Source organism: Agelaius phoeniceus, chromosome Z (assembly GCF_051311805.1).
Source record: "Agelaius phoeniceus isolate bAgePho1 chromosome Z, bAgePho1.hap1, whole genome shotgun sequence".
NCBI classification, from domain to species: Eukaryota; Metazoa; Chordata; class Aves; order Passeriformes; family Icteridae; genus Agelaius; species Agelaius phoeniceus.
The window spans coordinates 82,947,814-82,963,015 of NC_135303.1; the positions used below are offsets into that span (position 1 = coordinate 82,947,814).

The window sequence follows — 15,202 nt, forward strand, 5'->3', positions numbered from 1 at the left end:
AATAAGATGATCTTTAAGATCTCTTCTAATCCAAACCATTCTGTGATTTTGTGAAATCTGAGCACAGGGGTGGACAGTTCTCCCAAAAAGCCCTGTGCAGATCATGATTTCCCAGCACATGAGTTACTGATGTTAAGGTGGAGTAGCCAACAAACCAGCACCATATTCTTGCAGCACACCAACAGACCTCAGTGCTGGGCTGCAGAAGGGTCTCTAAGCAGAGCTTCTGAGGCTAGGCAAAAACAGCTGTGTCAGGCACCCAGGCACACAGCAGGAATGAAGCGCTGGCATCATACTGCAAACATAGGAGATGCTGCAGAAATGATGGCTGAACTCCATTTTGTACACACCAAAAAAATACTCTAGAGTGATAAAAACACAAACAAGACACAGCCCAATAGCAATAAGACATGCTGGAGAACATTTCTGTGCCACCTTTGGCAGCTATGTCTCTCCAGGTTAGTGTCATTGCTCCCACACCTGTCAGTCTCTATCTTTCAAAATGTAGACAGAAATAACCTGAGCAGGTCTGCTAAATTTCCCAAAGCATTGGAAACAGAATGAGACGTGACATGCTGTATTTCTGCATCACAGCAACACTGCTTTTCTTTCTTCTCTCTCAAGCTGCCTTTTAAACCACAACACAGAAAAAAATTTAAAAGTAAATGACAATCAAATGAGCACACAGAACAAGAAGCAGCAGAGATCTTTATAGCACTAACTCACATTTATTCCAAACAACTAAAAGAAGTATTTGCAACTGCATTATTAGTAACACCATCATTCATATAAATATATGCCGACTGACCTAGTAGCTGCAGTCAAAGAATGAAAATGGGAATTTTTTTATTGTAACCATGTAAAGCTCAAAAATTGTTGCACCAATACCTAGCTACTTTCTTAGAGTTAAGAGATACTAATAAATTCAGTCTTGGGTGGTTCCCTAGGAAAATCCATAGTATCAATTTATACAGGAAACTTGCAAAGTAGGTGTTACACTGGATACACTGTATACAGAGTGCAGTTTAGGAAGATCTTAAGAACTGAGGTCTGAAGTTATGTTGATTGTAAAAAACATGAAATGCTAAATACAGCTGTAATTCTTAAGATTCAGTGGCCAAAAGAAAAACATATGTGGGTAACTTTTAAACTATTAAAGTATGGAGGAGAAAGCCTGCTTGACGTAATTGATGACTTGGACTTCTGCAGTAAGAAATTGCAGGTTATTATGAGTCAATCCATCACTCAGTTCCCTCAGATGCAGAGCAGAAATAGAGCAGATGTAGGAAATTGAACCAGACCAAGAAAGAAGCAGAGTATGACTCAATATATATAATCCAGAGGTAATTTATCAGAACTTAGAGTTTGGTATAAACTGCTTTGTGCTGCCCTCCCAAGTCCTTCTTTGCCCACATCTATCCAGAATTTTATCAAGGTTTTTGTTCTGTCACAGGATACCTATTTCTCACTTATTCACTGAATCATCTTTCTGTGCCATACTGAGAAGAGTGCAAGGATAGCAATCTTTTGGCTGTACTTTCTTAGTGAAATCTTTTATCTTCCACAATTCAGAATGTTTGCAGGAGAACAAGAAGAATAACAGAAGATATATATGAAATAGGAATCTCGATATATATATCAAAAGGAATCTCGTTTACACAAAACTTTCATTAGCACACTTCAATCAAAACAAGGAACCCTTAGCAAATCCTTAGCATCTGCAGGATTTTAAAACTCTTTCACCATAGTTTCAGTTCAGTCAAACCCATTAGCATGAAACTATATCTTAATTTCTGTCCTATTAAAGTAATGTCCATGGGGAAAAATATCCCCAAAGATTAATACCTTTTGGAGCGTGTAATCTGCAGTGTGCCATGAAATTTGAAAATACTCTGTCCTAAAAGAATCCCACTCTACCCAGTAGTTTATTAACCTTCAAGTTACCTCAATGGGTTTATGATTTTGAAATGGCATTTTAAAGGTAGAATTAAAAATTAAGACTTGCAGAATGTGTTGTGCTTCAGAAGAAAAAGAAACCATCATTTTCAGGATAGTATCTGGTTTTTAAATCACAGAAGTGGCAAATTTCTAGGCCTGGGGCTTTCCACGAGTTAAATCACAAGTTTTGGTTGGACTTACGCAGTTTTGCCCTCACTGTCTTGTTTGGTGGCACTGGCTCCCTTTTTACCCAACAGTGAAGCCACTTTCTCAGGGTCTCCATTCTCCACTGCCTGCAGCAGCCGATCGTCATTCTTATTCCACTCGTTGGTCTGAGCAAAAGGAAAAGTAAGGAGAAATATTATAAGTACCAGCTTCATTTATAGGCTCTTCAGAATGATCCTGCATGCATTTATCACCACTTAAACAAAAGCCCAACCCAAAGAAATGGCACAGACAAAGCCGCATAAAAGTAATCTGCAAGCTGTGCAGCAGAGGTTCCCAAGCCAGGGCCTGAGCAATGACTGAAGATGAACTGTAACTTGGAAACTCTGTAGATGAGAAGTGCAGGGAAAAAAACCCCATATTTTCTTACTGTATTTTCAAACATTCTTCTTTATTTTTCCAGTTCTGGTTTCCATTTCAGAGCTGTACCAGCCCCATTGGACCTTCACTACATACATCATATGGATAAGCAATGAGGTGCCTCATCTTATCCAGACCCCACCCTAACAATCCAAACCAGCCAAAACTTTCCATATTAAAGGCTTTTCCCAGCGCACATTTTGTGGAGGCTAATGGCTTAAGAGACTGCCCTTTGCAGACTGCAGCTAGCTTTACTGAATTTTTTATCCTGTGTTGGTCTCTAAAACAAACAAACAAACCACTCACACAGTGCAACTGAAAGAAAAGAAAACCACCCTTCTTTCAGATCTTTCCAAACCTAATCCACTAAATCTTTTTGATCCCTCTCAGCAGCTGAATCAAGAGCAGGACATGAGTTCCCAACTTGATGACTCTCCCTTCTCTGAATGGTCTGAATAGGACAATGGCCTATTTCCTCTAAAAGACTTCCAAGTAGAATCACAAGATCCTAAGAAAACAGAGGACAGTTAACCTTCTGTATTCCATGTGATCACAGCAAAATGAGCTCTGGAAAAGGAGTTGAAAGTTGCACACAACTGGACTAACAACAGTGTTCAGTCTCCAAGAAAAACAATCTGGTGCAGTTAAAAGCTGTGTTTGAAGCAGTGTTAGCACCCAGCTACACTCAGGAGAGTTAACTTCAACAGCTGTGGCTTTCTCTTTGACATCAGTCAGCTCATCTCCAGCATGACTGCTGTTCATGAGCACTTGATTTGTACACATCTTCTGGAATTACTGAGTTCATGTTACTACCTTGAGAAATATTTAATAAAAACCAATAAACACACACACACCCACACACCCAACACCTTGTCCTCATGCTCTATACAGACTTTCTTCCTTTGATGTTTCTCTGTCTGGGCTTGAGAGGAAAAGTGTATGATGTGCCCACTTATTTGAACTAACCCCACAGGCTATTCACACCCTGAAAAACAGGAGGAACAGGAGGAAAGTGTTCCAGGTTCAGAGTAATTTAAAAAACAAATCAAAAGAACTGTGAGGGAGAGCATGGGCAGGAGAGCAGACAAGTTGGGAGAACACCACCTGGAACCAAGACTATGAATGGCAGCTCTGACAAAGGAAGTGGCATGCGGACAGAGCAACTGCACTCTTATGGCAGTGAATGACTGGTGAGTCAGTGCACATCCAGCAGGTTATAGTCTTTATTCCTATGGCACTGCAATAAATTTCTATAGACTCTGGAGCACTAATTACATCAGCAAAAAAAAATTGTTTCTCTAAGCAATATTTAGACTCCATGACAATGAGTGGCCGGCCAAGCAGCAGGCTCCACCCAAAATGAGACTCATTGCCTATTCTGCATTTGGGGAATTTCATGCTTTAAAGGCAGCCTGTTATTAAAAGCAGATGTTTAAAAAAATGTATCTCACTTGTAAATAAAAAAACTTTAAAGTTAACACTCTTTATTTGACAGTACGTCTTTTGTTTTGTAGTTCGACCTGTTTCTGAGCTTTTTTATTATTCAGTCACATAAGATATTTAAATACAGGCTATTTGATGAATCAACTTTCATCTACACAACATCCAATGCAATACTACCTGAAATCACCAATTTACTTTTGAAAGTAAATGAAATTGAATAAACTACAGGAAAATGTTAAGATCAAGGCCAGCTGAAAATCCTTGGCAGAACAGCTTTCAAGAGAACATTCAGCTTTAGAGTACAAAATGGCCACATCTTCAAGAAGCAGTTTCATGAATATTCCTTCAATAGCCAGCTATTAAATTGAAACATTATTGACATATAATCCAATATTCAGTGTTTTGGTACAAGCAAGTAAGCACACAAATACTGACTCCCGTATTTAAGAAATAATGAGATAAAGTGTCAATTTCCCCTTTAAGAAGCTTCTGTGGTAACTGTATTCATCTATAATTATACTATCATTAAAATCCCAGACCAAATAGGAATGAACACAGCTGTGTCCCAAATTACCCCTCAGTATTTATGTAGTGTGGAGGCTGCACCTAGGAGATACTCAGATATTGAACGGAGAACCCTGGAGTATTTTGAAAGGGATTCTGATGATGCAAAGTAATGTTCATGCTAACAGTAAACCATTTTATTACATATGGAATCACTCTTTTACAAGACCAGATTCTTTAACTCGTCTTTACTGTAGTATTCAACCATTTCCTTATCCTAAAATGAACACTCACACACAAACACAACTAAGGAAAGACTTAATGAGGCCTCAGCTGAAAACTAAAAACTGTTGCCTACTAATCTGCACAGCTAAAAAGATTCCCTCATATTTGAGAAGTAAGTAGAACTAAACTTGGAGAAGCCATTAAGTGACCCTGAAAATATAATCAGTAGTATCAGATGTATCTCAGTGTCAAGGAAAGGCTATCAATGTACCTTTCTTTATTTTTCACACAGAGCTGGAAATTAATTCCTTTTCCTGCTTAGAGGAACATGGTAGAGGCTGGTGGCTAGGCTAGATCTGTATTTGGCAGTCATTTTAGATTCCTGTTTTCAGTTCTATATCTAATTAGTGTTTCTTCGTTCAAGCATTGTAACTCAAGAGATGTTAAAGGAATTAGTAATTTTAGAGATTGCCACATACCTAAATCCACCTATATTTGTTCTTGCAATTGCATATTTAACATCCATTACACTACTGTACCTGAAACTTAGTTTTGCTCCTGGAAAACAAAAGAATGCACGCAGTTTATCATCACACAGCAGAGTTATGCTTATTTATAAACTAAAATATCTGTGTCCTACCCAAGATGTTTAAAAGCCATCACACTCTATTGCTCACACAAAGTTGTTGATCTTTTCATTAAAGCAATAAAAATTCCACTCTAAGACATCAGTAACTGCCATCATTGTAACTGTAGATGAAATTACAATTTTATGCAAGCTACAAAAAACTATTTACACACCTTGTTTTATTTTTGAAATTAAATTATACACAAATCTGTTCACACAGAAGAAACAAGTATCCAGGCATCAACTGTTGTTCAAATATTCCTCGGATAGCATCAAACTGGTTTTTTTCTTCCCCATTGTGCTCAAAGACCAGCTATGCATTTCAAAAGTTAAAGGTACAGCTAATAAAATAAATGGCACATAATAGACCCTCAAAAACCCATTTCGATATGGGATCATATCCCTACTGTCCATTTCTTCAGGGGAAGAAAAATCTCAAAGGACAGAGAATACACATGACATCCAGAAAGACACTGTACCCAGGATTTGGCAAGAAAGTAGGAGATATTTAAGTCAGTAGTGGTCTTAAAGTGCCTCATGCAATCAAATATTGCATAGGCACTGCTGTCCATAGCAGATCAGAAAACCCAGATTTCTGAACAGAGGCAGTAACTGCTGCATTACATTACATTTCTGGAATCTCTTGTAATATTAGCCTGGTTTTGACCCCACAAGTCACACATCATCAAGTATACACCAAAGACTTGGGAGGTAACTTCTGCTGGGATGATGCAAAACATGGGTACTCCCTGTTAGTGCTCACTGTAGAAGCCACCTTGAACTGACACCCATCACGCAGCACCAGCATTTGTCTATCCTGGGAAACATGCACATGGGAGGTGCTCTCTTCTGCCAGGAGTACAGGATGGCCAGCTTCATAAACCCACTGCATTTCCTCTACTGCAGTCCCCAAACTTTCCCTTTTCCAAGCTGCCCAGACATTTCTGCTGCCCCTTCTTCAGCTCTGCACCACCTACCACCCCCTCTATCTAAAGATTCCTCACTTGCCTTGCTTTCAGATCTCATCCAAATAGCACGGCACCAGCCACCACACAGCCCTTGGGGACTTCAGTTCTGTTATACCACTCACTCAGGTAACATAAAAGAGTTTTCTTTTATGTCAGAGAGGTCTCCACATTCTGAGCCAACCTACACAGACACTTCAAACTCAAGGCTAGCACAAAATAGCAGCACAGTCTTCAGGAATATATTGACTATAGCACAAGAGCAAAAAAAACAATGGCTAAGCAGGTACTTTTCACCACCAATAAAGCTGGGGGTTCTTTTGTTTTATTTGGAGATGGTTTTTGTTTGTTTTACAGTAAGACTGCTGCAAATACACAAGTTAGTCAACTGAGTATGTAGTATTCTAGTAAAAAAACCCCAAACCTGAGCATCTCAGCTTAAAGATAAACACATATGAGTAATGAATTTGGAAGACTCTTATCCCAGAAAAGACTGCACATGAGAGTTCTCTTCACCTCCACCCCCACCCTACACACACCCATCCCACTCCTGTAGGCCACAAGCCAAACAGTTATCAACAGCCTTCCTTCAAACAATTAACATTTTGCAATAACAATGGCTTGTGAACACATGCAAAATTGATGAAACACATATTTCAGCTTCACAGACCATGGCCATTACTCCACTCAGTACTTCTTCAGGTTTGGGGGAGGGGGAAGAGTTAGTCTGTTGTTTGTTTGGGTTTTTTTAAATGTGTATCGTGTTCAGTGTAGGTAGCAATAATGAGTATTACCTACACAGAGACAAAGTAATCTGATCAAAGCTCAAGACGTGCAAGTTTTTGGATAAAATAGGTGTTTTTCCTAGTAATGTGCAGGGGATCAGATAATCTGTCATTCTTATAAATGCTAAGATACAACACTGACAGCTGAAAGGATGGCATGCTAAAATTCAAACATCTGGTGGCACTGAACATCCCTCTCAAGCATGCCTTTTATTCTCAATTTTCAGCTTTTAGATGAAAAGGTGTGCTGTAGGGCCTCACTCAGAAGCACCTCCCTGGTAACAGCTCAGTGTTTTTCATACTGATACCCTCATGGACCCAAGAAAGGGCTGGCAGCACAGAGGTAGCCACACTTAGGGTGCAAAGCCACTCCTGCATAGGGCACTGTGTGGCCGGTGTTAATGAAGTGAGGCTGAGAACTTGATTGACTTGATCTACACCACCAGTTTATGACCAGTGGTTAAAAAAGGCAATGCTTGAGCCGAAGCAGTGCTCACACCACCTCCAGTGATCACCATCAGCATGACCTCTCAAAACCATGGCTCCATCACAAGCTTTGGCAGCACTTACCCACAGCAACTGCACTGGCAGCTGTCGAGTCTCCTGTAAGCCCTCTCTGTGCACAATTTATTTCCAATTTTATCATTGCAAGATACTAATAAAGTACTTATCATAGCTGTGGGACTGAAACCATCCAGTAAAAATCCTTCATATTTGGGATCACACATAGCATGTTGGCAAGTTGACAGATTTTGAGTCCAAAGAGAAACCTTAATATTGAAGGCTATTTTCTTATAGAGTTAAAGCTTGTACTAGCTGTTTTATACATTGTTTTCTCTGTCACAAAGTGAACAATTTTCTTTCCAGAAGAGAAGCTGAGGAATCAAAACATGTTCAAAAAAGGTAGCTATTCATTTTTTCATCACCACCATATCAGGATATTAAGCCTCAATTGTCTAAGTTTACCAGCAATATCATGCAAGAAATAACATATAACAAGAGGTGATAGTTCTACTTAACACTCGTACAACGTTTTCCATGAGCAAATACCTGAGCAAACATTAACTGGCAACAACTTAGTTTCTTTATCTTTGGCATGCAGCCTACAGGAGATGATTTAAGTGACCTTGCATTGTTGCAAACCTACTGGAGACAGAGTTATGTTATCTCCACTGAAATCAGAACTGCAGGGAAGCTGAGTAGCAAATTGAAATTCCTGATAATTTCAAACTCAGCAACTCAAGTGTCTGAAAAGGAAAGGAATACTTAAAGACTGGCGTCACAAACAAATGCATGGCAAAGACACTGAACACCACTGCACCACAAGGTCATCCACAAAAGTCCACATGTGCAGGACTTCCCAAGAGAGTTTTAAAAACAAGAACAATCTTATTGTACTGAATGCATTCACTAAACAAAACATCCCTTGAAGTTAAAACAACAGATGACAGTTTTTCTCAAAAGAATGGCTTATCTGTAAACACTATAACCTAGGAGCCAGTGCTATGTAGGTAAGGAGCTTACACCTTTCCTGGCCTTCCCATCTGCAATTTAGAGATTGTATTTGCCAGCAGCAAGCTTGGGTGGTGGGAGTGGAAATCTCACTTGCAGAAGGGCAGGATGTTGTTGACCTTATCAGCAACAGCTTATTCCAGTCTAAAGCAGCTTCTCCCAGGACATCCAGAGCTCAGCAGATGCTGGCAGCTGCTGCCTCCCGGGTTCCTTTCAATTGCTGCCGCTCCCAAAGCCCGCCCTGGGCGAGGGCACAGCTCTGTGGCACTGCAAGCTGACCTCTGCTACACCGCGCCGACCGAGGCAGCGCCCTGAAAGGCCATGCCAAAAGACGCTGTTCTCATTAACTTCACCACAAGTAAGGTCTAGACCTCTAATTAAGTTGTCAGAAAAGCAAAGCGTGACAATGGCTTTCAAAGTATTTATAGTGATACTATCTAAATGTCACTAATTGCTACAACCCAGTCTTCTCCAGCTTCACTTGACCATCCATGTTGCCTGTTGCCATCAGTCACCTGATGGCTAATGGTGGCTAATAACACTAATTATATTTACATAGGAAGGTGAAACATTTGCAGCTCACAAGATTACACATGTCATTATTTAAAGGTGGAAATGGCAGCAATGAAGTAACCTGTGCACATTTTACAACCAGAATCGTTAGTCCATTGCCCTCCTCTTGTTTCTTACTATGGTGCCTAGCTCGGGTAACTGGCCATGCGAATTGCATGAGGTCTGTTTGATACTGGAGGCTGTACTTGTGTCAGACCATGAATTCCATTTGAATCAGAGATAAAAACACGACAGGGAAGGCAGGAAGCAGTTGGAGTGAATGGACAAGGAATGCTAACAAAAGACTAACGGGCAGATTGTCAGTAAACCTTGATAATTACCCATTCACTGGGTAGCTTCTGCAGATAAAGAAGTGATTATTATCCAAGCAAACCATTTTTTCATGCTGAACCCCAGAATAATGCAACTGAACAGCAAGTCACTCAGCAGGGCACTTCTATCAGCCAACAAGGCTGCCCGGAAACTTTCCTGGCAGAAGGGGACCACAAACTGTGAAAAGAAAGGGTCTTTCACCAAGAAAAAAGGGGGAAGATGACCTGACTAAAATGGTCATCTGAGACTGCAAGTCTGGGGACTGGGAGTGTGGGGGGAGGGAAGTTGTAGAAAAAAGTTAGTGTGGTCTTTGCTATGCTGCAAGAACACTCAATGAAAATCAAAATAAGTTTGAAATGAAAGTGGAAATAAGTTTGCTGTTTTGCTGAGATATTTGTATTTCTTGCATGCAAGTTTCTTGGGTATTTTTTGTCTGTTTTGGTGGCGGTTTGGTTGAGTTTTGTGAGTGGGTTTTTTTGTTTGCTTTGTTGTTTGTTTGGGTTATTCTAAAAAACCCCTGTGGTTAGTTTCACAGTTTCAGTCAGGCTTTGAACGCAGAGTAGCCATAAGGTCAGGAAGAGAGCATGCACAGTTAAATCAGAGAAAAGCAGCCACTTTTTAACTCAACTGCAAAACTTCATTTCTGTAAGAACCAGAGAGTGAAGAGCCTGAGAGCAGAAGTCAGCAAGGGGGGCCAAGAGAGTGTGACACAGTTCACCCAGACCAAGGAATACAGCTGGCCCACACCAGCGAGTTCAGAGGCACATGGAGGAGTTTTGTGTGGGTTGGGAGACACACAGCTCACACATGCTGCTTGTTTCACTTAATACTAAAGGCCACAATGGTTTTTTCCATCCAGATAGTACTTTTCAGCCTTTTTTAAAGTGATAAATCAATCTTTGCATTTGAGGAACAGTGGCATTTCCTGCTAACATTACATCTAGTACATCAGGTATTCTCTTTTCTTTTAAACTGATGTTTTAAATATCAGTAAATTACTGATATTTTCATGTAAGCCATTTCATTTCACTGAATATAAAGGAAAAGTGATGAGTAAAAAGCTCACAACATGCAAGGCATTAGAAGAAAACAAGAAAAAGTACATCTAAATCATTAGTAACATATAGCCAGAGCACTGGCAGTAAGTCCTGCTACTGTCCATTGTTTATCATCTCACACATCATCAGTACAGCAACTGAAGATTTATCTTTATTTTCAGATAGCAAAGGACGTAGCAGTATGCACACCACATGCAAACAATCATTCTCAGTAAGACAGAAGAAAGTAAAGCCAAGAATTAATTGTGTATATTTGTATAAATGAAACAATGTTTATCTTAGCACAGGAAAAAACATAGGGGACATTCTAAAAATAAAGATGTTAAATCTATTCTGTTTGAAGTGACCATCTCCCATTGTTCTGTCTTTTCTCAAAGTTCTAAAGATCTGAGCTACAGAGGACTCAGATGACTGTTCTCATCTTGAAATTACTCAGTAATTGTACTAAAACTAAAATATATCTAACAAAGTACTGATTACTGCTGGACACGTGGGAGCTCTTACTTTCAAAAGGATCCAGGGGGTGTCAAAACACAGACTTAAAAATGACCACACTTCTCAAATGGTTATCCAAAGATCCTCAAGTTTTCCTTACCCTTAAATATAAAACCATATACAAACAACAAACTGATAATCAGCATGAGACATATGAAAAAGACCACTTCTAAAGAAGTTTTAAGACTGAAAAACTACTTAATCAACAGACTTTAGTTACTTAAAAAGGTCAAAGAGCAATTCACATAAAGCCTTTCATGTTTTAGGATTTCTGCTGCACAACTGCCTCATAGTCACTTGGGAAAAAGGGGAAATCAAGAGGTTCAAAGTAAAATTGCCTGGATAATCTAACATGACCTTTTATCTGGTAAGTATGTTTCAGTGGTAAGTAGGCTGTAAAATACAGAGGGAATGCTAACTCTGCAAGCAAAATTTGTTTATTCAGCTACTGTGTTGATGATCTTGAGGATCCTCTATACTGTGTTAGACACAGTGGTCTGTGAAGACCAGATTGCAAGGACCAAGGTACACATCTGAACTCCTTGGTTCTAGATAGGGACAGGAACAGTCCCTTAGATTTCAACATTTAAAGCCATAGACATACGACTTCCTGAGTGGAAGGTTTGTAAACTCCGCACATTAAGCCATCAGCGAGCATCCAAAGGAGGTGAAGGGTCTGAAAGAGAAGCTGTGTGAGGAGTGGCTGAGGTCTCTTGGTCTGTACAGCCTGGAGGAGACTGAGAGGAGACCTCACTGCAGCTACAACTCCCTCGTGAGGGGAAGAGGAGGGGCAGCCACTGATCTCTGCTCTGGAGTGACAGTGACAGGACCCAAGGGAGTGGCCTGAGGTTGTGTCAGGGGAGGTTTAGAATATCAGGAAAAGTTTCCTCATCCAGATGGTGGTTGGGCACTGGAACAGTGTCCTCAGGGCAGTGGTCACAGCACCAGCCTGACAAAGTTCAAAAAGCATTTGGACAATGCTCTCAGGTCCATGGTGTGACTCTTGGGGTGTCCTGTGCAGGGCTGGGACCTGGACTTAATGATCCTGATGGGTCCATTCCAAATCAGCACATTCCATGATTCTACAACTTGGTTTGGGTGTTGTTTTGTAGCATGCTCCAGTTTCTGTTAACTACTGAACTTAGAGAATACAGGTACTTGATGGATCCTTTTCATTTCTGATGGCCAAATGGACACCCATCATGTACTGGCACTTTAGACCTATGGCTCCATCTTTCCTTCTGTCTTTTGCCAAACCTCTCAAAACACTGCTTATCTTGCCATTTCTGCCCAGTAAGCTGATTTTCATGGTGTTTAGAGCTGCTACGTGTTTTTCCTTGCCATTATTCTGCAAAGGGGAATACAGACACAAAGGCTGCAGATAAGAAAAAAAAAATAAAAATTAAACACCAAACAGAGCAGCATATTGTCCAGAACTGGTGTAAGATGTACTGTGCTAAGCTGTAGGTACAAGCCACCATATAGCCAAGCCACTTTGTGCTTCTATTACAAATGTCTACATGAAATTTCAGCTCATAATGAAAGTTGCTACCTTTTATCCCTCTATTAGCAAGACAAAGTTCATTGCTTGACTAAACTTCACCATCTTAATGTTCTTCACAAGTGCCTGAAGAGATCTTGGATGTTTTTAAAAACATTTAGAAATATTTTTATACCTACTAGAATGCCATTGTAGGAAGCAATACAATTTCCAAATTCATAACAAAATATGTATTAACATTTCAAAACTATTTGGAGTACAAAAACAGTCTATTTATAGTTGAATTCATCATTCTTGTAAAGGACATAACCACTGTTACGGGATTATAGCCTTCTATTCTGAAACCCATGACAAAGCCAAACAAAACACAGTGCAAGCATAGAGACAAATCCCTATTCCAAGAAATTATTTTGTTTGGAGTCTTCAAGGACTCAACTCAATCTCCAAAAGTACTTCATGACTACATAAGAAGGCAAAAAAGTTTCACTATCTGTCTGATCTTCCTGAGGCCACTAACAGATGTTAGTGCTGTGAATTGACCTCTAGACCTAATATTAGTCAGTTTCCAAAATCAAAGATTAAAGAAGCAAGCTAAGCTTAGCTGCTTTTACTTCCATGACTGCAATGAGGGATAGATCCAAGAGTCATGGGGAAAAGAAAGCAATTGTTTTGCATGAAAATAAAATCCACTTCAGCTGCCAGTGAAGAACATGTGAGATTTCACACCACCACATCTTCCCACGTTGTTTATCCTCCACATCACATGCACTAAGAATCAGACAAGTCTTTTATGCGTCAGACTCTGTATGCAGAACATCAACTGCCCACACATGCCAGGCCTAAAGCAAAAGGAGGGAGAGAACAAGCAGGCACTCACCCTGGTTCTGTCCTTAGGCCTTATCTGAAGAAGGAGTTCCATTTCTCCACAGGCATGAATAATGACATGCACAAGTTTTCTGTTCAGCAGGCATGGATGACCTTGCCTTTCATCTGATCAGAGCCACAGCTTGCACACCTTCCTCCAGGCAGCTCCTGGAAACTCAGTTTTGGCTGCCCCAAGCCAGTGCTGGGGGTTTAACTCTTGCCAATTTGATCAGTGATTGAACTAAAAACCTGGCACAACCACCACAGCTCAGTATTGACGGACAGATCTGCACATCAATAACCTGTCCTCATTTGAATATTCTTATCAATAATATGTGATTTACTGGAACACTCAGTCCTTTCCCCACAGTGCTTTTTCTATTTTGATACCCTGCAACTCACCAAATGCACCAGAGTGGCTCACACAAGATGACAAGAGATACAAACAACCCTCTGCTCTTTTGTTTTAATTAAAGATTCACTTGGCTCCTACTAATTAGTCCTAGACTGGACTATATTTGCATGTCACAATCATCAAGATACTCTCTTGTTATCAGGATAAGTGCTGCCAGTGGTTTGCCTGTCCTTCCCCTCTAAGGAATACTGTTGCTGATGTACCAAGGCACCCTACTGCAGGTTGTCTAGTTTATATTCTGATTTCTTCACAAGATCTGCCCACATTTGCTGTAACAGAGCACAGCAGCTCAACAACATAGAGATTTTCAGCTTCCCCAGTAAAAAGCTACTAGAAATTAAAAACCTATAATAAAATGGTGACCAAAGCACAAAATCCTGAAGAGCAGTCCACTCCCCAGAGTCCTTCTGGAGAAAGAGCACACAACTCCAGGAAAAGTGAGTGGGCTGGCTGTGCTACCAGCCCCTTTTCCATCATCAAAAACATCCCTGCTACAGCTATAACCATTTCATCACAGTTCTTGCAGGGGCTGACATGAGAGAGAAAAATCCCAAGTAGCATCATAAATCTTATAAAACATTTTCCCCTTGATGCTTACAAGCAAGACTGACCTGACCAATATCCTTAGCCACGCTCCCCCATCAGGATCAGTTTACTCTAAACACATTTCAAAGCCTGAGACTGCACACCAGGGCTATGCTGGATTCCGTGGAGTGCATCTAACAGAAGAACTTTGAGTAACTGCCGAATTCAGACACATTCCCAGGAGCAAATGGCCAGTCAGTGGCGAAGTAATTCTCTTTTTTTTTCAAAACATGCTTTTCAATAATTCATGTGAAAGGTTGGAGGAGCAGAGGGAGAGCAAGGATTTGTAACAGGTTTTAAGCCTTCATGGAAGGAGAGATAATGCCTAAGAGTTTTATGAGTCATGAAAAAATGCAAAGAAGTTGCATTTGTTGATTTTTTGGTTTCTTTTAGGAATCCACGTCACATATCTTAGGGGTTCCCTTCCATCTCATGAGGTAGAAAACCCAGAATAAGATACAAACATCCTTTTTTCATCCCGGAACAGCATCTTTAACAGATTCAGTTAATAACTGCAAAGAATTATATAAATAAGCTGAAAATTAGTTAGTTTTCATTGCCAGAGATAGCAGAAGGTTTCCAAATTTTATGGGTTAAAAAAGACAATAAATTTAACAGTCTTTTGAAGATGCCAGTATAATCCTTCCAAAACTGAAGAGAACAGATGACTCAACCATATGGCTAGGTTCCAGTTCTACCAAAATTCTGTCTTGTAATCATAAAATATGATGTAATGCAGCTTGGTCCCAGGAGAAGGAAAGGCGTTAGACATATGTGACATGCACAAGCGTTGCCTGGATCCATCTGGCTAGCT

General features: G+C 40.1%; 1 protein-coding gene across 3 annotated transcripts in view; it reads right to left on the reverse strand.

Moving 5' to 3' along the window:
- RAI14 (retinoic acid induced 14) overlaps nucleotides 1-15,202 on the reverse strand; it is an 85,330-nt gene that overhangs the window by 34,581 nt on the left and 35,547 nt on the right. For all 3 annotated transcript variants that reach the window (XM_077171213.1, XM_054652518.2, XM_077171212.1), the window contains one exon: nucleotides 2,140-2,270. In XM_077171213.1, coding sequence (XP_077027328.1) covers nucleotides 2,140-2,270 — 131 coding nt within the window. The remainder of the gene's footprint in view (nucleotides 1-2,139; nucleotides 2,271-15,202) is intronic.